Source organism: Charadrius vociferus, unplaced genomic scaffold, assembly GCF_000708025.1.
Source record: "Charadrius vociferus isolate BGI_N301 unplaced genomic scaffold, ASM70802v2 scaffold282, whole genome shotgun sequence".
NCBI lineage: Eukaryota > Metazoa > Chordata > Aves > Charadriiformes > Charadriidae > Charadrius > Charadrius vociferus.
In genome coordinates, this window is record NW_009647731.1 from 4,823,899 (window position 1) to 4,850,862 (window position 26,964).

Genomic DNA, 26,964 nt, shown 5'->3' on the forward strand with positions numbered 1-26,964 from the left:
TGGGCGCCCTCCGCGGCTCGGCCCCCCTCCACTTCCCCCACGTCTGTGCCTTGTGCGACAAGAAGATCTTCGATCTGAAGGTGAGTGGTTTTGAGGCACCCCCGGGGCTCGGTTCGGACCCTTGAATGGGCTGCCTGCTGGTTGATCGGGCCGCCGGCTCCTGCCACCCCTTGCCACCAGCATCCGTCGCCACGGAGGTGCCCCGAAAGAAGCAGAGAAAAAGGACCATAGTTTTGCTTAGGGCGTTGTACATCTGTTTCATGGCAATTACTGGGTTTTGAAGATCTGGTTTTGTTCCGCATCTCACTGTGAAAAGCAGCAAAATACGGCGTGAGAAACACAGGGTCTGGGCTGGGGTTGTGGCTCATCTCATGGGCCCAAAGCGAGGGGAGGAGGAGCTGGAAGCTGATCCCCTGCTTCTCAAGCCGGTGGTGTAACCACACATCTGCGGTTTCGTCTGCCTCTCCCTTTCTCTTCGCGTTTCTGATCCCAAAGGCTTCCCCCTAACGGCCTTGTGGAAGCAGCTTGCTTAAACAAAACAGCGCATTTTGATAAAATGATCTTAATAATTCTTCTGTTGGGATCTCTTCATCCTTCTAGTAGCTCCAAGGAAAATTTAGGACTCAGGGTCCCCAGCGACTTTGGCCTGGAAGCAAGAAACTGCCCAGCACGTGTGGTGCACACCACTCTCCCCCTTCTCTATTCATACTGCCAAAGGAGCTCCAAATTCAACCTCACCCTTGAGAAGCAGCTTCCCGATTGCTCAGAGAGCCTGTGTGCTATGTCACGTTATATAGGTCAGGTCTGGAGAAGGCCACGTAATTTACATGGTTCTCTGAGCCCCACAGCCATTTGTGGGCTCTGGCTGGGGTTGTTCTGGCCTCCTGGTGAGCCCTGCTCAACAAGTCCTCACCACCTTTTCCATTGTATCACAGGACCAGTACCTAACCGCAAGGGCATGTGTTTTCACACTGATGGTGGCCTGACAAAAACGTTACAACAGCGTTTATATAGGAAGGAAGACTGCCAGCAAATTAAATAGTACCTGATACTTACACACTCAGGGTCTTTGGGATATTTGAATATGTTTGCTCTTTCATGTTTCCCTTTTACTCGTTGAGCAGTTGCTTGCAAAAGGGTTCGCTGGGGTTACTGCAGCTACAGGGCTGGTTAGAAGTAGCCCCTGTCCAGGGCATGCTGGGCATTTCTTTTTTTCATTGAACTTTTTAAAAGGTGGGGAAAATGTCGTTACGGTGAGTTTTGGTTGACCTCTTTGTTGGTGTTTAATACACTGCGTCATTTGGATGTGTGAATAGCTAAATGTAGTTCGACAAGTTTTGCTAATCTGTTGAAATGAATAAGCACTGTCCTGGCTGCCTGTGAGCTGAGCACCTTTTTCATGGACATAGCAGGACTTGAGGGTGCTCAGCGCCTTGCAGGATGAGCTCTTCAGCTAGAGTAAAGTAACTAAATTAATAGAAATATAATGGTTTTAAAAACTAATACAGAGAAGCTCTCCTTTGGTAAGGTAACTGATAATTTAACCCACAAGTAACAAATCAGTAAATGCATTGGATGAAGGTGCACTTGGCTCCAGCATCGCAGTTTGATCTTCAGCATCTCAGTATTGTTTTTAGAATAAGGTAAACTGAATGGAGAAGCAATCTCTTGTAAATTTGTCTCAGGATTTTCCCTATGCTCATCATCTGTTTGTTTCAACGTAGGACTGGGATCAGCACGTTAAGGGAAGTCTTCACATCCAAAAATGTATGGCTTTTTCAGATAAGTAAGTATTATTTTAGAGACACGCTTCCAACTGAATTTCCAACAGAGCATCCCTTACTTCAGTGGCTTTACACCAGAAATTTACTGTATAATTATGCTTTAATATTTATGGCACATTATGCATGCTTCTGAAGTTCTTTTCTTTCTTTTCCAGCACTGGTATCCGGTGTGTGTTAAGCTCAGCAGATGGAACATTGCATTTGTCACCAAATAATGCATCAGTTTTCAATCCATCTAGTATTGAAGGTGAATGGTTGTATGCGCAATAGTTAAAAACACTTTTTTTTTTTAATTGAAAGGGAAGTCAGTCTCTGGGAAAAAGCAGACATTTTAAATGAAATGTGATATGAGTTTCCAAGGAAAACTTTTTAGAAGTTGTGCACAGAAATGCTAAAAGCCAATACTGTGCCTTTCAAAGTATGAATTTATTTTTCTTTCAAACAATGACTTGTTTTCACAGTTCAACAAAACAGTGTATAATTTGGTGTAGAGACTGTGAAGTTAATTATTATGTAAATGGAGCATTGCTTACTAAGCACACTAATACAATTAATATGAGTCAAGATTTTAATGAAATGTGTGTAATCCATTATTTAGATTATCCACCAAATGTCGGCTCATCTTTTATTGCCACATCAGCAAGATCCTTTGGCCAGCCAGGTCCTACATTTTCTTCTCCATCATCAGGGGTAAGAGTGAGTACCTAAGCAAATTGACTTCTGTGTCGAGATTCTTGTAGAAGCCACTTCTGCTTACTGGAATTAAAACTGTGAAGGCTTCCTTTTAGACAATAATCTGAATATTCAGTCTGTTACTTCAACTTCCCTGCAGCTCTTTTTTGCTGTTGATTTTGGCCAGATCAGAACTTCATTTTAGTTTTTTTTTAGTTGTTTGCTTTTTAGAGAGATTGGGGGGGGGGGAGGGGACGGAGCGGTAAATGGTTTTGTGTGTCTCTCATTGACTTTTTCCCCCCATTTTCTGAGTCTTTTCGACCCAGGAAGGTCAGCTTCAGTTTGGAATGAAGATGTGGATTAGTTTTTACTTACCCTGAGTATTGGTCCCTGCAAGCAGCCTGCCATCTCTCCAGTTATTTATTTGTAGCCATTACTCTCTGCCTCTCCCATGCTGGAGTCCTTCTCCCAGGTAGCAATAGTGGCAAAGATAGCGGCTGCAGCTTTGCTAACTGTTACTCACCTGGGAGTCTGTGATCAATTCATTAGACTGGACTAACTTTTTCTTAGTTTATTTTAGTGTACTGTTTATATCATCTGCCGCCACAGGGACCCTTTCAGCAAGTTTGCTTTGGTGTACAGCCTTCCATGGTTTAGGTTTGTTAGCCCCCCACCCTGCATTTAATACAGGTCCCCAGTTATATTGCTCTAATGCGCACTTGAATTCCTAGCCCAATAATCAACAAATGCCAGAAAAAAAGGATACCATTAAAAGTGATTCTTACACTGACACAGCAGAAAGATTTTAAGAGGGGGAAAAAAACCTAAGGGAAAAAAAAGACAACTAAACATTTCCATGTATATAACGGAAATACAAAGTTGTTAGGGTTAAAATGAAGCTCAACGTATATCGGAAAGCTACAATTAAAGCTGGAGACATCAAGGACTCATGTTAGGGTGTTCATGGAATAGCAGCAGTAAGCCAGGGGTTAAAGTTTTCACCTTGTTAGCTTTTGTGTATATATCCTGATGTGGTCTCAAACACTCTGGAAAGCCAGGCTGAGTTGCGTCCCCTTGCCACTCCAGTTCGCATCAGGCATTGCTTACCAAAACCTCACCCAGATTTGCTTAATCCAACCAATTTTCTACTGTGTAGTTTTGCTGTGACAGAGGTTACTTGAAGGGGTTTAAGCTTCTGCCTGTCGCAGACACTGCGTGTGGCAGGGAGCAAAGAGCAGAGCTGCTCATGACGGCTGCCTCCAAGGTCAGAGGTGGAGTAGCAGCGGGTGCGGAGGAATGTTCCTTTTCATCATGTCTGTCAACCTCGCAACAAATGAAATTACTGCTAATGCCAGTATCATTTCTCCTTAGAATCTGTCACTATTTATCATTTAAGCTGCCTGCAGAAGTCCTCCTTCTGAATGACCTGCAGTACTATGAGAGATAAAAGAAACAATAACTTTGATTTTCCTGGGTGCTGTAAATCCCCTTTTTCTTCAGAAGCTCGTCGGGTGGACAGGGACCTATATTAGAGGTGTTAAGATTGAGTTTGCCAGCTGTCATTCACCCGCAACCCAGGTGGCTTATAATTTATTACAACTTTGCACAGTAGTATTCACTTTCAGCTAAGCTGCTGCCATTTAACTGAGCAGTGGGAGATTATACTTGACCCTGCATGTAATCATAAACAAAGTGTTCAGATTTCTGGAAGAGCTTGCTCTGTGCTACCCATCTGCAAATAACTCTATCCCTCTTCAAAAGGCAAATGCCTTCACTACAAGTCTTCACTCAGGCCTGGCAAGCCATTAGCACTGGAGGGATGGGACTGTCAGTTTCTTATTATCTTTAGAAAAGATTCATGTGAAGCTCAAGGAAAGGATAAGGAATTTGAAAAGCAAGAAAAAAAGTGAAAAAAAAAAAGCTGTAATAAAAAATAACCCAATTGGATTGGTGAAATAACATGGCAAATGGTATGAGGTGCATTTCACTACTGTGTATCAAATTATTTTTGTAGTAGTTGTCCAACTGCGTTGGTAAATCCCTGCAGACATTGGTTGCAAAGAAAGTTAACTCAAAGTCTTAATGAAAATTACATTCAGCACTTGACACACAACAGCTCCTCTAACTTCCAGATTGTGGGTATGGAAGGTGTATATTCCTTTTCTGGCTGTGATTTACAGCTCTATTTAATGAATGGATCCAATTTAACTTCAATCAGCTGACGAAATTATTGCTGGGTACAGCCCATTGACTTCTGGTATGAGTATGTGAACACTTCGTAACCGTGAATTACAGCAGATTTATGGCGTAGCGTTTTAATTTAAGCTATTGCCAATTGTGGGGACGTGGTAACATCTTACAGTCATTGATTTAATGTACTGCTGAGCATGTGTCTGAACATGGGCTCTGGAGCCTACGTAGGGAACAGCTAAGTCTTTCTAGTCCCATAGACTCTTAACATACCATCTCTTAACAGATCTAACAAAACAAACAGACGGTGCTGGGTGGCTCGGGGTGTTTCTACACTGGGACTGCATTTGCTGCCAGGAAGGTTTCCTTTTCCCCTGCTAGCTGTAGTTGTATTCTTCTGTTGTGTCCTACGTGTTGCCTTGCCAGATGCACGCAGCCATCACTTCCTTTTCTGTTCAAGTGGAGTAGAGTTGCTTCATCTTTTTCAGGATCAGGTCTTTGTTATTTTTCTGCGAAGGAAAATATCTTACTTCTGGACTTTGGCACTTCTTTGACTTACCTGGGCAGGCTCTGTAAGATGCAAGCTAAATAGTAGACCACTGTATAACACAAGGTCTTGCTGCAGCAAAAATACACCAATGGTTAAGTGGTGAAGCCTGGAGGGAAGGTAATGGGATGAAGGTGTAAATAAGATAACATTAGCTCTGTAACTTGTGAACTTGCTGACAAGCCAAACATTTGTGATGGCTCTGGTGAACTTGATCCCACAAGATTACGTGATTTGCATCTTCCCTTGAATGGAACAATTTTAACTGAAGGTAGAGTTACTTCTTCAGTAAAATCCTAACAGCAGAGGTCATAAACAGGGAAGTAGTCTGGGAAGACTTAATCCTGTGTGAGCGATGTTTTGCCTGTCATTAGCTGGGGTAAATTATGTTTCTCTCCAAGTATACCCTGATGCCTCTTTGCACAAGGAGTGTGGAGCTTGCTTTCCATGTCAGGGAGATGGGCGTCTCTTTGGGAACTGCCCCAGCACTCCAAAATAGACTACCACCCTTGGGAAACAATTACCGCACTGGCGCTGTGTGCCTGTGCCAGCCCAATTCGGATTCCTGCCTCTCCGCATGTCCAGTGGTCACCATGCCCCCAGGGAAAAGTCCCTCCTACTCCGTGTTGTTGCAGTGAGAGGGGAAAGTAGTTGATTTTCCAACCTGAGGTACAGCTCTGTGTCTTTTCACAAGTTAAATGAGGTCACTTCTACCGCCGGCCCAGTCTGTTCCACCAGGGCAGAAGGGGGATTTAAATTCAGCCCCTGCTGTCCTGAAGACTTCTGTAGTCACCTAAACTGATTTCTAACATCCATAAATTCAGCAGGGACTGCAGTGAGCATCTGTTTCAATTTCCAGGCACCACCAGCACCACATAAGTGGCCATTTATGGAATACTTGAAAATACTAATTTTTTATGCATTGCTTGCAAATTATCTGCTAAGGGCCGTTTACTCAGCAATTGTGTGTGGTACCTTCATGCATGGGGAAGGCACAGAGCCCCCAGTGGGACAGACAGATGCAGATGGGGTGGGGAAAGCTGTCTCACCTGGCAGAGGAGCTGTAGGGGTCGTGCTGGCGTGCCAGATGGGTACCAGCCCTGCAGGGAGGTCGTCAGGGGGTACTGAGACCTCCCCATAGCAGGGGCACCCTCCATCTCCAAACACTGAGGGGCCTTCAAACTCTTGCTGGTGCTGAGTACAGCGGAGTGGCCTGTGCCCGTGGCAGCCAAGCCCTCTGCTGTGACATGCCAGGCAGCTGAAGCCCTGCAGACCATAATGTTTGAGGTGGCAAGTTAGCTTTTGCAGCAATATTGTTAACCCTATTTGAGCGAGAGCATCCTTTCTAGAAATCCTCTCTGTACTTTGTAATGTCCAGGGATGGAGACTCCATTGCAAGCTGCACTGCAGTTAAACATTTCCCTTCCCATTTGTATTTCTAAACCAGGATGTTAAAATACAAGGTTTTAAAGAAGAATATTTGTCCTTAATAACAGGTACGCAGAACAAAACATTTCATTTTTTGCAGAAATGTAAGGTCTTACCTAGTGGATGGAATATCTAAGATAAAAACATTGCTTTGAGTTGTTTTTTTCCCCAGTTTCCCCAGAGGAAATCTACACTGGGTCGAGTTGTTCACATCTGCAACCTCCCCGAGGGAAGCTGCACAGAGAATGATGTCATTAACCTGGGCCTCCCATTTGGGAAGGTCACCAACTATATCCTCATGAAATCCACTAATCAGGTACTGTGCATTTGGGATCACTGGTATCAACATCTATTGGCATAAAGACATAGTGACGTGAAGACAGAATGTTTGGGGAAAATCCCCTTTTTTTTTGTAATAGAAATTTAAATATATGAAGCCTGCTCTTAAAGTTAAAAAAAATAATTGGTGTTCACAGAATGAGGTGATGGCATAAACATGACCACTGCCTCATAGTTCTTGTTAAAAAAACCCCGAAGTATCAATGAAGAAGTGTTGTAAGATTTTACTTTTAAAACTAATAATAATAATTTTTTAAAAACTTAGTAACTTGGCTGCCACCTCTCAGCCATTAGGGTTACTTTCAGACTTCTGTTGTTCTGTTTGGGAGGATTTTATTGCTTTCTTACCCACACTTGTAGAACTGAACTGGGCATTGAAGGATGACTTGCACTCTAGCCTGATTCGGCTGTCCTACACCGTTTGCTGAACTGTTGTTACATCATAGGCAGACCCCACAGTGGTGTAATTACAGTCACAGGCTGGTGGCAGAGCCCCCAGGCCATGGCTGCACTGGGTGATCTGGCGCACACATGCTAAAGGAAGGCTGTGCCCTTACAGGGGGCACCGACACCTCGCTCACTCCTTTTTAATCTGCACCATATTGTAGTAGAGCTCTTTCTTCAAGGTAGCTGAAGTCTACCTTAAGTAGCTTAAGTCTACCAGTGGTGGTGGGCTGAGGAGACTAGAAAGTCTTCTCTCACAAACCTGCAGCAGACATTGCAGATGGATGTGGAATCCATGCCAGTGGACAATGTTTGAGATGTAATGTTTCAAAATGCAGTCATTACACAGCTGTGAGTATATTCCTTGACCAGTTAAATTGCAGTCATATCAAATGCAAGTTTCATTTAAATAAAAGTGCTAGTTAACATCGTTCAGGTTCTTTAAACTCTTTTTTGGCTTTGTTCTGGCTGCCTGTGCTCTGATGTTTTGCTTTTCTCTGGATCTCTTGCAATTCTGCAAGACACAGCTGACAATGTCAGGAGCAGTGCATGCTGCGGCACTGCAGTTCTGCATCCTGTCAGCAGCTGACCATGGTGTAGTAGCACCAGTGAGGAAGCGAGGGAAAGGTGATGTTTTCATATATCGAGAAAGATTAGATTACAGACATTTAGTTTTTAAATAAACTGGCTTCTAAATTTGCATATCAGCTTTAATAACTGCGTTGAAACCATTATTTGCAGTTCAAAGGAGGCTGAGCAATGGACTGAGTATTACTATTTCATCTCCAGGGCTAGAAAGCTACCCAGTTCTGTACTATCAAGACTTTTTGTATGAGAAGAACCCAAACAAAAATTATTGTGCTGCCTTTTCTCTTTTATACTATGTATTTTTAATTATGTAGTAGATTTTAAAGCTCTCCCCATTTGTGCTAGGCCTTTCTGGAAATGGCTTACAGTGAAGCAGCACAAGCCATGGTGCAGTACTACAAAGAAAAACCTGCTATGATAAATGACGACAAGTTACTTATTAGGATGTCTAAAAGATACAAGGAATTACAGCTGAAGGTAAGACAGTCATTCCTGATCAGATTTCCTGAGTTTCCATGGTACGTCCTGCAGAATACATCTAAAAATCTTTGCTGATGACTGATTTCTAATTAGTGCTTTAATATTAAGAAAGATAAATTAATGAATGTATGTTAACGATCTTTGATACTTAGCTGCTTGCTCTTGTTCTAAATTTTAGCTCTTGGAAAAGATCCTATTTTCTTTGGCCCTCTCATACCATTATTTCAAAAATCCCTTTCTGAGCAGGCTCCCCACATTGCTTGGTCTAACAAATATCTAAAACACAGGCATGTGTAAGATACAACATGTCAGCAAAAACAAGACAGTCCTATCCTTTTAGTCAGGCATTAAGCCTGAAGCAATGCTTTTCACTGCTTGTATTCTTGAGCCATAGTACAACCTCTATACCGAGCAGTGACAGCAGGGCTAATCATCACACTGATTTCTTTTTCTTTCTTTCTTTTTTGTGAATGACCTAAATTAAAAAGCAAGATTTTTTTATTTTTCACATAGAGTCAGAACAAAGCAATAGTCTTTGGACTTTCTGTACAGTGTGTGACACTTCTCATGTGAACACCTGAGTGATGTCCAAACATCAGTGTTCTTGTGAGGATATTTATGGAAGCTTACGTACTGCCATGTATAATGCTAAAAGAGTAATTTTTTTCATGGAGATTTGGACTGGAACTGGCAATGCAGAGCTGAATAGCTTCATACTGTATTATCTAACACAGCACAAAGTTCTTTTATAAAATAACTCTGTAATATTCCAAGTTAAGAGGTTAATGGGCCTTTTACAAGCCTTGAGGAAAAACAAGTAACTCAGATGGTTTGGTTTGACCTTTGGAAAAGTTTCTTTCTCTCCTGTACGTGCATAATAGTTTAACGAGACTTAAGGGAGTTGCCAAAAGTCCATAAACCAGGACAGTCTTTCTTAGTGTAGTATGGTAAGGGGTTTGGATGTAAGGTGGTGGAGACTGTGCATCTTAACATAGAGGCAGAACAGGAATTACACAGGGGAGTGTGGGAGTTTGCCTAGACTTCAGGAAGACTTTCAGCCTTTCCAGTGGCAGTTTTTTAGGTCATGGAATTATTTTTCTCTGCATGAGCCAAATCCCTTTCTCTTTGTTAAAAACAAACAAACAAACAAATAAAAGTGCAACATGCAAGGGGGAATATGCATGAGCTATTTACCACTACACACTGCTCTGAGTTCCTGCATGATTATGCTGCTCAGCTGTGCATGCTCCAAGCGTTTGACAAATTGCGTGCACTCCAGCCTGGAGTAGTGCAGCTTTTGTAAATGATCTTGAATCTCAAGTAATCAGCACTTCCTGTACGCATCTTTCTTGCACTTAGCTTTTCAGGAGCTCTTGTGTCTAAACATAGTCTCTTAGAGCTAAACTCCAGAATGAGCTAAGCTCTGAGATGAATAGAAAGCAGTTCATTCCTAGAGGGTCAGAGATAGACTGCTGTACATATTTAAATCAGATATTAGAAAAAATATCTGGTTTGTTTCTTCTTATATCCAATTCGTAGAAACTACTCTGTAGTGAATGTGTATCAGGGAAGGACAAGCTAGTTTTCAAAGCCTGTTACAGCAGCCAAGTACGACGAGACAGTGCTACAACGTAATGGAGCAAATTTTCCATTTGCATCATTTTACTGCTTTGATCATGGTATTGAGATACCAGCTGCAGAAAAGACTGTAACCACAACACTGAAACCAAATATTTCTCACTAGTAGTATAATTAAATGATGCATGGATGCTGTTTCTTGAAGGACAAATCACCTATACTAGCTTGGAGAGTACTGCAGCATGCTAAACAGTGTCTTTGTCTTATTTAGAAACCAGGTAAGAATGTGGCTGCTATCATCCAGGACATCCACTCGCAGAGGGAGAGGGACCTGCTGCGTGAAGTGGACAGGTAAAGTTTCGCCATAGTTTGGAATTGGGACGTCGATAAGTCTGTAACCCTACAGGCAGAAAAAGCATTGTCTGTGTGCTTCCCTCTCTTACCTCATTTGCTTTCTTAATTTGGATTTCCCTTCAAATAACTAAAAATATAAGTGGGTTCAATAGTAGGTGCAGGGCCTATATAGTAAGATCAGTTTAAAACTGTGCACGTTATGAAAATAAATGAACTCTTTCCTACTGATGATGATGACTCAGAAAATACGCCTGGCATGTGAAGAACACACAAATGAAGCCGTTCCCTTCTCTTCCCCCTTGAGTGAAAAGTGCAAAGGCTGGGAGTGCTGCAAGACCTAGAGGGAAGGAGCCGGTTCACATTACAATGTACTTGTGTATATTTCTGATCTGCCTGGCTTCTGTACCTTCCAGCAGAAATGGAGAGGAATCATAGTCCTAAACCATCTTTTTTAAACAGGTGACCTTTGTCACTTTTGTCTCAGATACCCTAGATGAGTGAGTATTAAGGGTACAGACATTAATGTCATTGTGAAGGTATTAACGTATTACAAGCTTTTAATGCTAAATGAATGAATATATTCTTGACAGATCTGTGGGGATTTAGTTAAGCTCTGTGGATATGACACTGCCTTTTCTCCTGTTCACTATGTTTCCAGCTGTGCGGTGCATGTCTGTGAGAGGCCTGGGGTCTCGGGTTCGCAGGCACCAGGGCAGTCCCCATGTGTTTCCAGTGTAAAAGAACTTGGTAGACCACAGTGGGTCAGCCAGTTACAGCTGCCTTTTCCCTCTGCAGCAGGTATGGCACGGAGAGGCCCCGCTCTCGCAGCCCCATAAGCCGCTCCCTGTCGCCCCGATCCCACACTCCCAGCTTTACTTCCTGCAGTTCACCCCACAGCCCAATGGGGACTGGCAGGACCGACTGGGGAAATGGGAGAGAGTCGTGGGATCAATCCCCGTATTCTCGACGGGAAGAGGAAAGAGACAGCAGAGAATGGCGAGAGAATGGGGATGAGAAGAGGGACAGGACTGACACATGGGTACATGAGAGGAAACATTATTCCCGACAGCTGGACAAGTTTGATTTGGATGAACGGATTGAAGGAGGCAGAGGTCACAGAGAAAAATATTTAAGGAGTGGTTCCCCTGGCTCCCTTCATCCTTTATCTGGCTACAAGAGCAGGGAAGATGATTATTACCGAAAAACCTCTAAGTCAAAATCTGACAAGTTTCAGAGGCAGCTGCAGGATTTACCTGGGAGATCTAAGAGAAAGGAAGAGGCAAAGTCAAGGGAACGCCGGCATTCTTACAGTGAGGACACTGCCAGGGAGGAGACGGCTGAACAGAAGCACAGCAAAGCATCTGAGGGCTCCAGGCAAAAACAAAGTGATAAGAATAAGGTGAAGAAAGCTGAAAAAGACCAAGAGGAAGATGCTGCTGCTGAAGGCAGTGATGTGAAGGAAACGAAACCTCCCGAGAATGAGGTAAATAGAGATCTCAAACTGTATGTAAGAAGGTGGTAAATGCTGAAATAATATATTTTCTCAAATATTTAAGATCAGTTGTTGTGGGTGTGGTGCTGGTGACGTGCAATGTTTTGCTATGATAAAATCAGGGCATATAGTGCTGGAAGAGATTTTGGGAGGTCATTGTGTCTGCGTCTTTGCCCAGATATTGCAGATCTATTACATTGTTGCAGTGTCGAGCACATGGACAGTGCCTTTTTGTGTCAAGCATGGAACTTCTGGGTAACCACTGAGGGAAGGGGGACAGACAACTCCCAACATAACCAAGTGACAGTCCGATGTTTGCATGCAGGTTGTGTATGCAAAGACAATTGCTCTACTGCTCGCTCTTCTAAGTCTGTGCAGAATACTCCATAGCTGCGCTCTCTGCATCCATCACCTCCTTCCACTACCTGTGATGTGGACTGAGTTATCTGGGAATTAAGTAGTATTTTACAGGGATGTGCAATATTTGTAGGAGAATACAGGGAACTGGTTGTTATATTGCTAAAATGGGGAGTGAACTTTATATGAGGAACATTTTCTTTTTGGTCAACTCATGAGAGCAATTGGTTTCTATTAATCATATGTCCCTGCTGTCAGCTATGGCAGGGATAATTCACACCACTCCCTTCAATGTGCTGTCAGGAATCTTTTCCCATGGCAGAAACGTTGAACTGGCTCACCTGGAAAATTATGTGATCTCTGGAGAAATAGTCCCAATCAGTAAATTGGCAGTGTTTGTGGGTTTGATTCTCCACTGGGAAAAAGTGGAGAGGGAACAGCTCAAGATGCCTCATTCAGCCAGTCCCAGTACAGCCCATGCTCATATCCCCACCCTACGGGGATCTTGTTACTGGCTCTTGGCCACCGTGCCTCCCCCAGTCCCCCCTGGTGATACACTGCTGCCATCCACCCCCAGGGATGCTGGCACAGGAGGCTGCAGAGCTGCTTTGCTGACCAGGGGTCCGTCTCTAGCTTGTGACTTTATGCTGCCAGGGTCATCTTCGGTTGTTTTTAGTTGACCTTGCATTCGCTCTTATGCGGGGGCAAGGTTGGTGGAAATCTCTAGATCTTGTAACTCACTAGTCTCTGTAACAGGCAGCAGTACTACCTCATGCCATAGATATGTGTGTCTGTACCACCTTTTGTCATCTTTCTCCTTTGGCTGGTATTTCACTGTGATGGATGGTTCCTTGGGAGGAGATGTCAGAGTGAAATGTCAGACAGCATCCTAAATCACCAGTGTTGCACACTCCTCTGCATGTGTTTCAAGTTATTTTAAAGTTGCTTTGTTAAAGGCATACCTCTCCAGGGACTACTGCTAATAATTTATCTTAAATGGAAGAAATAGGTTTGAACGTCTTGAACTCACGCTTTTGCTTCGCCCCCTTTTACCAAGGTCCAGGTAGTACTGTGGTTTTGTTCTTCCAAAGTATGAACTATGCAAGCGGTTGTGTTCTCAACTGATCCTATGTCAATAAATAAAACAGTTGAGGTCTTTTGCAGAGTTTTAACACTGTTGCTCTCCTTACCATGTCTGAGCCAACAGAACAGATGTGGGTAGAGAACAGAGGAGTGGAGGCTGGAAATTTTAACGAATTCACATTCTCCACCACCTGTCTTCTACCCAATTCTATGATGTAAATTACATCTCTCTAATTTTGTTTCAAATTATTTTCGTTAATTCTTACTTGTGTAGCTTTGCTAATGGAATCCAATTCTTGGGTCTTTTCCCACAGCCCAGTTGACTTGCATAAACTTTAGAAATAAGGAATGTGACCTTGTGGTGACTTTGCTTCCCTAAACCCAGAATAGAAACATAATAGAGCACCACTGTGTATTGCCATACGTGTATATGTTGTATTTATTTTAGCTCGGAAAAGAGGAGCAAGTTCCAGAGAAGAGCTCACCTTCACCTAATAAACAAGGAAAAGAATCCGGAGACATTCTGGAAAACACAAGAAAAGAGAAGGTTGGTGTCACATTGTTGGTGCAGCTTCCATGACAAAATGAGTGAAACCCCAGGTTTGGTAGCACATTCTCCCAACTGAAATATTAAACCCCCACGGAAAGACACGTAAAGGGGTTGTAGAAGGGGGCTGTCTAAAGTAACTTGCCTTATCTTGACCTCTGCATTAAGGGATAACTTTTCCTGAAGTCTTCAGAACTCTTTTTTTAGTTGCTCTTTGCCCATCTACATTGCTTCATATGCATAGCCCTTGGCACTGGCAACTGTAAGTAACATACGCCCAAGTGAACTGTGTAACTTTGTGAACTGTGCCCAAAAATAGGAGTAGCGGTCAGTTAGTGGAGAAGGAGGGGATTAATGATGAAAACTTTTCAGAACGTTGGCCTCAGATGGATTATAGATAGTAGCCTCTTCTGATTGTTTCTGGTTTTAATTAAATAATGTCTTTACAGCACCCCTACTGCAGCATCGCAGTCGGGGACAGCAATGTCCTTGGAATTCCTCCAGCTTCATATCTGTAGGGTCATGGGTTGATGGTCAGATATGGAAGCTATTGATATCTGTTGCTGTAGAAAACTGATCTCCTGGCAAGAACAGTGTCAACTCCCAGAGTTTTCGTGCTGTTTTAGGATTCTAGGAGGGGAAGTATGGGAATGGCCAAACAGGAGGAGAATACAGATTATTAATAGATTATGTGTACATGACAAGTCTGGGAGTTGAAATCTAAGCTGCAAGCGTGTCTTAAAAGTAACATATACCTTATAATTCTAATACTCCTGAAGTCCAGTTTTAGTGTCTGAGTCCTATAAATCCTAACTGCATATTTGAGGTATTTCAGATTACATACCTTGGAGTATAACTGTAAAACTGATTTTTCTTAAGGTCTAGGCCAATCTCTACCAACACAGTCCCTGGCAGAGGGCTCTTGCAGGTGGAAGGAAATGACTATAGAAGGTAGACACATTTTCTCAGTCACTGTAGGAATTTAAAGGACCCAGTCCAGCAAAGTGAAAGCCACAGTGGCTAGACTGGGGTTCAGTATGTTCTCATTGTGCTGCCTATTTCTCACCGCCCTGGGATGGAGGTAGAGGAAGGGGAAATGTTCATTTCCTTGGGGATCACATAGTAGCGTCAGCTGCATAATAAAGTATAGCAGGTTGTGCCTTGTTCTACTGATTACAAAAAAGTAAGAAGAAGGAGACTGGAGTGACTGTAATCCCCAAGGCACTTACAGGATCTCCACAAAGTAAATTTTATCTGATAATTAAAAAGAGATTGCTTGTTCTTGTGCATAAGGTTTAAAATCACAACACCAGGGCATATCATTCTTTGAAACTAAAATACAAGAGGGGTTAGGCATGGCCAGATCAAAGTTCTTCCTGGTTACTGATGTTCAAAGCCTACTTTTGAACAGTGACGATCTATAATCAACTGATCTCAAAAATATTTTACATCTTTGTGACAGGACCGAGACTGGGAGAGTGGAAGTGAGATAGAAGGTGAGACCTGGTATCCTGCTAACATGGAGGAATTAGTGACAGTAGATGAAGTGGGAGAAGATGATTTAATTATGGAGCCTGATATAACTGAGCTTGAAGAAATAGTACCAGTTGATCAAAAAAATAAAACTACTTCAGAAATGTGTCCCTGTATGTCAGCCGTGTTAGAACTGAAAAATGATCACAGCCACTTAACCAGGAGTGAAGACAAATTTGCCCATAAAGCTTTAGAAACAAACTTCAGATCAGCAAAGGGCAGTGTAGCCTCTAGCGGCTGTCAGGATGATGATGAGGATGATGATAATGATGATGCTGTAACTGAAGCATCAAGCCTAAATCTGGACCCTGAGCAGAAGCCAGAGGAATTGCGAGAAGACCAATCTGCTAAGGAGTCTGATCCCCAGCAGAAGGAAGGAAAAATTGATAAGAGCTCTGACACTCGTTTGGAGCCCGAAGATCACCATATACCTTCTGTTCATCTGAAAGAAGAGACTCTCCAGCTCCCTGATACATTTATAGATGATTACAAACAGATGGGATCACAAGGAGCTGAGAGCAGAGAAGTTATGGAAATGCTTGTTAAAAACGCTAGTGAAGAAACAAGACACGGAAGCCAAGAGTGTCCAGAGGCCAAGGGTAACTACTGTTTTTTTTCTTTTCAGCCCGTAGAGAGCCTTGCATGCTTTCTGTGACAGTAGACTGAAATTTATTGCTAACAAGAATAAATGTTGCTAACAGTATCAAGACTTGTCCTTGGAGCAGCTCAGTAAAAGAACCCCAGTGCCTTTCGCCAAGCTAAACCATTAGAGGCTCTTAGCTGAATAGTGTAAAGGAAATATGATCAGCAACTTGCAAGCTTTCTGAAAGGCATAAGCTGCTATAATTGTCATGTCAAGGTTCACATGAGTTTAGCTGAACTCTTTCAGTGCTCTGCTAAATTTATTTTGAATTGTCAATGAAATGAGTGACAGTCTCTGAAGGTCAACAGAAAAGTGTCTGTAATGTCTGGCTGGCTCCTGGACAAGGTGGGTATTCTTACACACTGTATGGAAGCGTTAGTAACATGGAAATCATCCGTAGATTGTTACTTCGCAGTCCCTGCTCACTCAAATATGTGCCTTTTGTCAGGACTTGCCTTATCATCTCCTGTTATCTACTGCATGCTGCCTTTAACAAAACTGGTAGGACATCCTGTGAGATAATGCCAATAACTGTAATCATAGCTGCCTATTAATATTTTAGCTGTCAGGAAAAAAAGTTCCTGAGTGTCTGAAAGTGAATTCAGTTCTTCATCACACTTTCAAATGAAACTTGAGCGAATAGGCTGTGTATAATGAGGGGAAGTGGAAAACAGTATAGAACATGTTGGCCAGGAATGCTCTTTTTTTGTTGCTACTGGAGCCTGTGTGATGGAGAAGGGTTTGTGAACAGAAGTTGCTGGAAGATTTTTGAGGGTGCAATTTTCCACCAGAAAATGCTGGAACATTTAATGTGAATGTCTGATTTTGGACTAAATTCTTCCCCCGGGACAGATTTCAAACTCGCTCAGTTTTTAATACTTATCTGTTTGGCCTGAAGAGACGCCTTGCCAGGCTTTGCATATTTGGAGATAACGCTGCCATGCAAACTCCCTGGGACTGGGGATGGCACGGTTGGCTCCCCTGGGCTGCCCACTTCACAGGCAGCCAGCTGACGAAAGAGTTGGGTATCCCGAGAGCATAGTTACTTTGGTGTTTTCAGCACCTCAGCTTCCAACTTGCCAGCAGGGAGCCTGGAAGCTCCAGGGGAACTTGTGCGTCCCAGATTTCTGCTGTGGACTTGATGTCTGGGATCTGCAGTGCAAGGCTCTGGGCTCTCTGCAAATGCAGGTGCCAGCTCAGGAGCTCAGAAATCAACTTAAGTGGGACTTAAGTTGCCACAAAGGCCCTGGGTGTCTCAACAAAGGCTAACTGAAGCTTGCGGGTTTTCCAGGATCTCTGCTGTAGATTTGGAAACCTGGGATGGGCCTAAAGTTAACTTGAAAGCTAACCAGTCAGGATTTTATATTATTTTCTTTTAAATCATGTAATAAACATATTTAAAATAATGAAGAAAAATTTGTTCCCATAGCCAGAAATTGCAGATCTTTGAACTACGGACTTGAAAGGCAGGAAGGGTTTGGTTTGGGCAAAAATATATTTGTTTTATGAGAAATATATCCCTTATCTAGGTGAAATTTGCAATGCAATAGAAATTTTGTCAGGGTAAGGGAACCAGTTCTTTTATGTAAGAACTAAAGAATAGGAATCAGACCGGTTTATCTGTAATTCTGTTGCTCTGTGATAACAATTTTTTTCTTTTTTAAAATGAAAGCAATTCACATGTGGGAAGGGAGGGCATCTGTTCTTTTGACTGGCTTTATCTGCCTCAGCAAATCAATCCACTGTTCTCCACACCTTGAATCTCCTGCCTATGTCCATTAATGTTGGTCAGCAGGGACCAACCATCCCATCCCTACTGGCCAGGAACGAAAATTTTCAAGTGGCCAAGAGCCATAAAGCAGAAACTATCCCTTGGAGAGCTGAGGATGGGAGAAGAGGGGCTCCAGGAGGAAGATGACAATGGTGCTGCAGGGGTCCTACCAGAGGAAGGTTTGCTCTGCCCACACAGCTCCTTAGGCAGTTTGGAGATTTGGGTCTCCCCCTTTCTCAGCAGCCTCTGTGTTAGCCCAGCTCCATCACTGGTCAGGCAATACCATACATGGTTATGGAGCTGCCGTCAGACCATGCTTGTGCCACAGGCGTGTATAATGTTATAGATCTATTCAGAGATTAAAATTTTAAAAGAAAAACCATAATGAACATGAAATTAGAAATAGAAAAATGGTCTACTAGGAGAAATAGAGGTGACTGCACAGTGTAGTATAGCTGTTGGAGTGGCACTGAGTAGGCCTCTGATTTGAATGGAAAAGCAATTTTTCCAGATTTTACTTCATTTATAGATCTACCCAGAAAGTGTTCCAAAGAAGTTTACAAATGTCTCTTTAAACCAACAAGCTGTTTTCATTCAATAGATTTATTCATTTGTTAAGCAAATTCTAGGTACCTGGAAATGAGATCTCTGGAATACCCGGAGGTAGAGTCTAAAAGAAGGCACTCTCCGCCAGGATGGGAACAAGAGGACGTCTTCACCGAACTCAGCATTCCCCTGGGTACGTTCAGACACCCAGACCGCCCTCGGCCTTTGATGCCGCCCACTGCAATACCTAGAGCTTACAACAAGATGTCACTTTAAGGCTATTTGCTATATGTATTTTTCAGAACAGATGTGAGGAGAGTGAAGGAACAGGGTATATGACAGAGGGATAGCTGTTGAAAGAAACGGGCTTTTGATTGTAGATCATTGCTAATTTCATTCCAGATGAATGGCAAAAGATAGCTGTTATTGTCTCTGAGGAGATGAAATAAGTTCCCTTGGACTACATATGAAATATATATGAAAAATACTTAGTAATTTAAAAATCTTTGTCATAAAAGTATTGATTATACTTTCCATGTAAGCAAAAGTATTGGTTTTACTGTGTAAACACTGATCATGAGTAAAACACCTGGAAGAAGTACATCCTAAAGAGCAATCTGTGTAACCTAAGCATGAATTTACTGCTAATAATTACTATTGCTATTCTAGCCCTTGAGGTTACACAGTGAACCTTCCAGTCAATATTATGCGTGAGAAGGTACATTTTAAAATATGTATGATATCTAAGAGAGAAGCGGAAAGTGTATTTGCAATGCACAGGATTTTAAACTGCAGCTCAGTGTTGCAAAATTAGAGAAATCAGAGAAGTCAATCCAGGATTCAGCCTTCATATCTATGTCATTTAACTAAACAGCGACGTTTTTCTTTGAAAACAAGTTTATTGTGGAGGGGAAGGTTTTCAACTGACATTTTAATGTAATTCAGAATTTCTCAATAGGTGTGGAATTTGTCGTGCCTAGAACTGGGTTTTATTGCAAGCTCTGCGGACTTTTCTACACAAATGAAGAGACAGCAAAGACAAGTCACTGCAGAAGTACTGTTCACTACAAAAATCTTCAGGTAAAAACACATTTGAAACAAGCTAACAACTAGCTTATGGGGTGGATTGTAAGATAGGTGATGCTACAAAAAATTAATTTTTATTCTGTGGACAGAATCGAGATGAAGTGAAATTTAGATCAGCAAAACATTTCAGTAGTTCCAAATGTTAGTACGCTAATTTCGCATTCCCAGATCCTTGAAATCAACTTCTGGATCATAAATAAAATGGGGCTGAGTGATAATTTGATAATTCTTACCTACATTTGGTCCTTTTCACTAGCTCAGCATGCAACTCAGCTATTTAATTCTCTGTTCCTGAGGGCCCCAGACGTTTCTGTCACTGGGAATGAGCCCAGCAGCAGCCTTTCTTATTTCTTAATTTCAAGAGCATTAACCGTGCCACTTGTTCAATAATGTTGCCGGACTTATTTCTGCATTGGTGTGAATTTCTGCAGCATGTTTCAGCACGCAGTACTTTGTGACGCACAAGCTCTCCGAGGCATTTCCTGTGACCCGCTGAAATCACCTCCCTGTGCTACACAGAACACCACTATTGAATAATTTCTATAAGGATATACAGAAGCATGTAATTACTCGTATGGTTTCCATAAGAATACACCATAAGCATATCGGCACTTGATAACAGCACAGAGAGACCACGGGTGCTTGCAGTTCAAGCAAAAGACCCTATCTTTATCACTTTTCAGATGCACAGTTGATAGTATCAGTCATAGCAGCATGAGCATTAACTGCTCTGTGTTGAGGGCTGAGGTAGCCTTGCTTCTCATCTCCTTGAGCCCCTGGCTGCATGCAGGGTGTGTACGCTGCAGAAGACACTTCTGTTGGCATTCACATACTCTTAGCAAAAGTCATGAAAGAGCAAAGCAAAGCTGCTCCTTCTTTCTCTGTTCCTTCCCTCTGCCCATAGGAAATGCTGGAGCTCTGCTTCTCTTCAAGTAATAGCTATCTTTCGCTAGCTGACTAGTAGGCACTGGCTTTTCTAGCGACACTCAGAGGCAAATAATTTCTCTGGGAGAATTTTCTTCTTGACTTTCCTGAAGTTACGTAGCTGTAATCATACAAAGGCCTCTGGCTTTCAGAGCCTGTGCCTGCAGATCTGCGATGCTTGCTAATAATGAATCCTCCAAGTGTAAGCTTGAAAAACAGGTGCCCAGTTTGCATGCCTTTTTTTGCTTCATACGACAAATCCAGAGGGATTCACCAACCAGAGGTGGCACCTCTCAGTGCAGGCTGTGTATCCCATGCAGGGCTGTCCCAGAGAAACTCGTGCTAAAGCAAAGATTGCAACACCAGCCCCTGCCCCTCGCAACTGGTCCCATGGGAAGAAGAGGGATTTTTTTTTCATTTTCTAAGTTATTTTGTTAAAGTTATAGAAAAAATGGTCCAACTAAAACTGAGTCAGTGTTAAAAAAACCCCTCTTTTTCTCTCCATTAAGACATTTCCCATGAGCACTGTGGTAGATATCTAACACTGACTTGAGATGAAAGAACAAAGACCACAAAAGCTGTTAAAATTAAATCTGTCAAATATGGTAATGAAAACAGACTGTTCTGTCGAGCTGTACCTCTTGTCTTACTAAATGGAGGAAGTAAATGTCTCATCCAACTTTTGCCCACTCAAGTGGAAACTCAGCAAATTTTAAATAATTGTTCTGTATTACTAGAACCCTATCAGTTGCAATAATGCTTATTTATGCACTCTGCAAGAAATGTCATTCTCCTATGATGATGCAATTTAATGAGTGTATCCGCCAACATAAGAAGTATGGACTCTAATTTTTACTGTATGTGAAGCTATGGGGCTGCTGCTGCAGACTGTCTTTCTGTCTTCTTGCCCACATGACAAATACCATTGTCCAATGACAGTGACGTTGTCCCAAATAACGTCATGGCTGTGAATATTTTATAGTTGATTTGCTACTTGTTGTCTTTTACATGATCTCCTTGGAGCCACATCCAAAATATATGTTCAGTGTTTGGATTTGAACACAAACCTAAACACTTTGTTTACCAGTTTTCTTCCAAAAGCCTTGCTCAGGTGATGAGGGTTTTGTCTTGAAGTAAAATAGTCAACTTCATCTGAGTATGCTGCCCCTTGAAGAAGAGCAATCACTGAAGAAAATTCAACTGTTTCTTTGTCAACCTTGCAGACTTTTTGTAATTTTCCATTCTCTTCAGCTTAATAAATTATTTTCCCAGGTGGTATTTATATTTAGAGATCACTGCATTTTCTATGTCCAAAAAATCCATCATTTGGCCATCCCTCCCACCACTAACACAAAAAGCTGTCAGATTCATCCGATGTAAGCTACCTTGGCAACTCAGTGCAGCATTTTACCCTGTTTCCCACTGGCTTTATGCAGTATTCATCACAATTTGTATTTAAATGAAAAAAATATTTTTTCCTTGACTGTTATTTTGCTGTAAATTAATCTGAATGCCTGGTTTATGAACTTCAAAACTGGTGTTTGCGGTACTCATGATGGCTGACAACATCAGCTAAAGGTGGTGGATAAACCTCAGTCTTATTTTGGTGGGTAATCATTAAAAAAAAAAAAAAAAAGCATGGGTTATGATGCAATGACAAGCGTTAGTGGTTTATTACAGTTCATGGTGTGCAGATCACTTCCCCCAGCCTTTCTGGACCCTATATCTCTGTATACTATTCTAACATTTACTCTGGCTTTCTGCCACATGGAATTTTGTACCCATGGATCAAGACTGAGAGTTGTGTAGTTTCCACAGCCAAGTCCCTATATTCAGAGTAACAAGGGTGCAGTCATCATTATGTCAAAGGTGTGCCCCTTCATTACCATTACTGAGTCCTTTTCAGATGTACCTTTTACATTCAAAACTTGTATTTACGTGACACAACCTGTCAGACCTAACACAGCCCTTAGGTTTTTTTACGTCCATTTCTCATTTCATCATTTTCCCATGGATGACAAAGAGTAAACTGTACTCTGGGGGAATCCTGCAAGTAGATACAATTTTGCAGTGATGTGAGATAGTCTTTTCAAAACAAACCAGAATGAATAATCAGCTAGAAAAGAGTTTTATGATTCTGATAATGAGCAGGTCAGTTATTCTTGCATGGGGTGTGTGTATAAGTCATTAATAAGAACATCTCTACATTATTATATGGGAATTTCTCATGTGTCTCTCTCTATTAGCTGCTGCTGAAGAAGCTTCTTTCTATCCATTTCTAGGTCTGTTGACCTTGAATAAACACTTTGAACACCATTTTCAGACCCACACCAGTTCATCATCCATTTTCTGTGCAGCTCTGCCAACTCAGAGCACTGCCAAAAGGCTGAAAGCCTCACTGGCCATGCCTGTATTTTTAAATCACACTGAGCACTTTAAAGCACTGAAAGGCTTTATCTTAGAGAAACACAATAAATGTAAGTACTCTAGCCAGACTGCTCAATTGTGTTAATTATTACTGAGTTTGATTATTCCCTTAAAACAAATGTTCTTGTGCAAAAGGTATATCTCTGAACTGGATGTGCTGAAAAGGTAATATATATGCTTTAAATTGTGACTCAGAAACTGCATCTATTTTCTGACACACCAGTCTTATACTCGCATAATTCAGTTGACTCAATGGAGTCAGTTCCTGCTCTATAGCATACGGGAGAGAGAGTTTGCAAGGAGAAAAGGTGAGATCTAGTTACACAGACTGATGGGGAGTCATGGTCCTCCTGGTTCTGTTACCAGTTCCCCTTGCGGCACAGAGTCAGTCACTGAACTTTTGAGGGTCTCCATGTTTCAAGGTAATTTGCCTGACACAGCTATATTCCCTGGCTTGAATTTTCACCAAAATGGGGCTTCTACGCGTTTTCTTCCCTTCTGAGATGCTGGGAGAGCATGAGAGCTCTGAAAAGGCATAAAGCATCCCACGTTGAATATTTTCAGTTTTGGTAACAGTGCTTTGTTTTTGATGTGATTGCAGAAGTATCTATCCCAGCTTGCAGAGGAGAGCCTGAAAATGAAGGAAGAAGGCAGCCATCTGCCTCAGGATGACAGTGGCATTGTTCCTCACTTTGCGAAGAAAAAACTATGATGCAGATGAACTGGAAGAGCTATAATGAGTGAATGCTGATACTTTTTTTTTTTATTTCTATGATATAACTGTCAATTTGCACTGCACAGAGGAGGGGAAATAAAGAGCATGTTCCATGCATCTATGCCCAGAGTGCCATTAAAAACCAAAATGCCTGAAACTGTTTCCCACGGTGAAGCAATGCTGGCATATCTGTAAGAAGTGGAGCAATTCTTTCTCACACTCTGCGTGCTGGGAGTGGTTTCCTAGATTAAATCAGAATTCTCAGGGATTCTTAAAGTTTTAATTCTGATGTAACACATCAAGTCAGGCGGAGTATTTAGAAGCACTCAGCATCCTCCAGTGGACGCTGGAAGGAGAGGAGATATGACTATAAATAGGCTTAAATGTTGCTTAAAATATCTTCAGCCATTTCACTCATTGCCCCAGTGAGAAGTAGGATTTGCATAGGACATCTAAAGCCATTGTGCTAAAACTAGTCAGTAGATGGCATAATATAAACCCCATCAGCATCCACCTCCATGTGTCTTAGAGCTTGGTGAAGTGATAAAGTGTTTGTGTTGTTAAGCACTGACTGTACACTGACTGTGTTGTACGAATGCAGAGGGAGCCACAGTCTGTCCCAGGGACCTTATAGCCTGAACCCAGCACAGCGAGAGCAATTTGAATACACGTGCTGACAGCTAACCTGCTGTGGTTTGCAGCATTTTCCATGGTGTGGTCAGGATGTGCTCCAGGTACCGTTGTGTTTGAAACTCTTCTTTTTGATAATTCTAAAGGGTGCCAACTTTGAGTCTTACAGACTTGAAACTCTCACGAGAGGCTTTTTAAAGTGCCACATGTTTGGACCATGTCTCTTTTAGACATTTTATTCAAGATCCTTGCTTTTGGGGTCTTTTTGTTTTCTTTCAAGCTTGCTTTTCCTCAGCTTGGCAACATTGAATTTTCCTGGTTTTCATGGAAAGATGCCAGATTTTTAATATTGTTTTTGTATTTTATTTCCCTGAATTTTTTAAAGCGAATACAACAACTGATGGCTCACAGAGTGCTGCACTGAGAACACAGGATGCACCAGCAGCTCTGGCATTATTATGAACTATTGTTTCTGCACAGTTGTTGCTTAGTATTTTGCAAAGTCCCTTTGAAATGCACTGTACAAGTTTCTGGTTCATTTCAATAGGGCTTTGTGTAGTAAAGTGAATACGTACGCAAACCATTGCCAGAACTGATCCCGGAGTTATGCTTTTATAAAATGCCCCACGCAATCCAGGCAGATGGGGATTTGCAGATGTATTTCCATTCTTTGCCTGACTAATATCCATCATGGTAGATTATGTAAAATTCACTGGTGCTGGATGTCCTGTTTAGGTGTTGTGCAAAGGAAGTAGTTTCCCAGAAGGTTCTAGCCATCCCTAAGAATGACATGGATGTCGCAAATATTGCGAAGTGGCTAAATTGCCAAAACTGCTTCCACCAAAGCATTTGTTCCATTATTTCTTGTGCCAGCAGCGATGCCTGTTCTCTGACGTACCCTGTAGCCAGGCAGTGTGTCTCAGAGGTGCCTGGTGTTTTTGCCTGAAGCCCTGTTCCATTTCATGGCCTGTGCTTTCCACTCGGTTTTACCAGAGGTGGGTTCAGATTTCATATTTGGAATTCCTGCTTCTCGCAAGTTGAGGGATTCTTTGCATCCCAGATTCAGACGTGGCCTATCCAAAAGACAAGGGGAAATGAAAAACATTACAGCCTAAATCCTCCTTTGTCCAGACTTGAAGTATGTTAAGACTTGGGTCCATCTGTCATTTAAAACAGCTTTTTTTTGTTTTTCCCTATGGAAAAAAATAATAATGTTGCAAACCAGGTATTTTTCCAGTTGGGTTTTTCTTTGACTGTTTGTTTTCCACATTGCAGTGAAATTTGAGCACAGGGCTGTTAGGGCGAGAGCTTGTATTACAAGCTGTAAGATTACGAAAATGGCAATAAAGATTGTGCAATTGTCTTCTAAAGCACAGCTCTCAAGCTGGTCATGTATCATCTGAATATGAAGTTCCCTTCATGCCCTTCAGCACAATCTGAGCACAAGGGAAGGAAATCACTACAAATGCAAGCATCAAATCTTTGAAGCTAACCCTGCTATCAAACTGAGGCTCTCACCGGCCTAATGGGAGCTTGTTAGACCATGTGGTTAGGCTTAATTGGATGTGAGACATAGCTGACTGTATATCAAAGTCATGTGCCTCCAGCAACTTTATCCCCAGGTAACCTCAAATGAGAAAAGTATCACGGTTATTATTCTTTATTTGTATTGCAGTAGAAGCTATGGGTCCACTGCCTTTATTATAAGCACGGCACAAATCCACAACAAAGACTTTCCCAGGCCAAAGAGCTTTAAATCAGACCTTCTGAAAACAGACAACAGGTGGATACAGGCAGGCAGGGAAAGCAGTAGGTAACCATGAGATTTTGACTGGCAGCAGCAGAATAATTAAAATGAGTGCTTACCCAGGGGCTTATTTTTGGATTTACAGGAGATGATTCAAACTGCTTTCCCCCTCCTCTGATTCTGAACTGTGTTCACTCCCATTATACACAGCTTGCATATTTAACCTCCTTTTTCCTGACTAGCTGCACTAGACACGCAAAATCCCTTCTTGAGAGAGTGGGCTTTGGTATCCTTCAGTCCTCGATCACTTAAGTTTCGGTCTCCATCCAGGGCTCCAAAAACTGGATTCTTGACCGAGGCATACCAGGAACTGTGCTGACTCCAGATACCTTGTCTGGGTCATGGGTACAGGCCCTTGCTTGCCACTGAGGAAGGAGGAGGCTCCAGATGGCATCTCTGCACTCTGTAGTTTCCTCGTCTGGAGGTAGATGACTCAGGTGAGTGATGCAGGTGCAGCGCCCAGTGCTGCAGATGTGATCAGACCCAGACATTTGTAGGGGTGGTTTGGACACCCCGTCTCTTTGGGCTCTGTTCTGCCACACCAGCAATCTGCAAAACCCTGGGTATGGCCAAACGGGCAATTCCCCTTCTGAGAAGGTCCTTTCTCCCGCTAAAACTCAACATTTGAAAGCAGTTAAAAGCAATCCCGAGTCTCAACTAGCTCCTAATGATCCCTATGATCAGTTTTCGGCCTGACGTACTTTGAGAACTCAGAGATAATCTCCTTCCCTCTCCAACAGGCCATCATGCAATGCTGACAGGCACTCAACTCCTCAACTTCTCTACTACCTATTCTGCTGAGGAAGAAGGCCACTGTAGGCAGCTGCTCACCTTTCTCAGCTTATGTAAAAATGTGTTGTTTCTTTTGGTTTATTATATTTAAAATCTTAACTTTTTTTTAGTTGGCATAATTAATCATCACTATAATCCACGCTGTTTATTAATACATATATATATAGCACAAAGCAGGCTCAGGTCTAGCCAAACAAATATTGATAT

General features: G+C 42.2%; 1 protein-coding gene across 1 annotated transcript in view; it reads left to right on the forward strand.

The window, feature by feature from the left end:
- The window catches only part of RBM20 (RNA binding motif protein 20), a 79,098-nt gene extending 55,573 nt beyond the window's left edge, over nt 1–23,525 (forward strand). The window contains exons 4-16 of the mRNA XM_009881629.1: nt 3–80; nt 1,725–1,786; nt 1,940–2,031; nt 2,383–2,480; nt 6,794–6,937; nt 8,338–8,469; nt 10,322–10,401; nt 11,203–11,887; nt 13,785–13,883; nt 15,346–16,015; nt 18,450–18,569; nt 19,335–19,456; nt 23,415–23,525. Coding sequence (XP_009879931.1) covers nt 3–80; nt 1,725–1,786; nt 1,940–2,031; nt 2,383–2,480; nt 6,794–6,937; nt 8,338–8,469; nt 10,322–10,401; nt 11,203–11,887; nt 13,785–13,883; nt 15,346–16,015; nt 18,450–18,569; nt 19,335–19,456; nt 23,415–23,525 — 2,493 coding nt within the window. The remainder of the gene's footprint in view (nt 1–2; nt 81–1,724; nt 1,787–1,939; nt 2,032–2,382; nt 2,481–6,793; nt 6,938–8,337; nt 8,470–10,321; nt 10,402–11,202; nt 11,888–13,784; nt 13,884–15,345; nt 16,016–18,449; nt 18,570–19,334; nt 19,457–23,414) is intronic.
- The last annotated feature ends 3,439 nt before the right edge of the window (nt 23,526–26,964 follow it).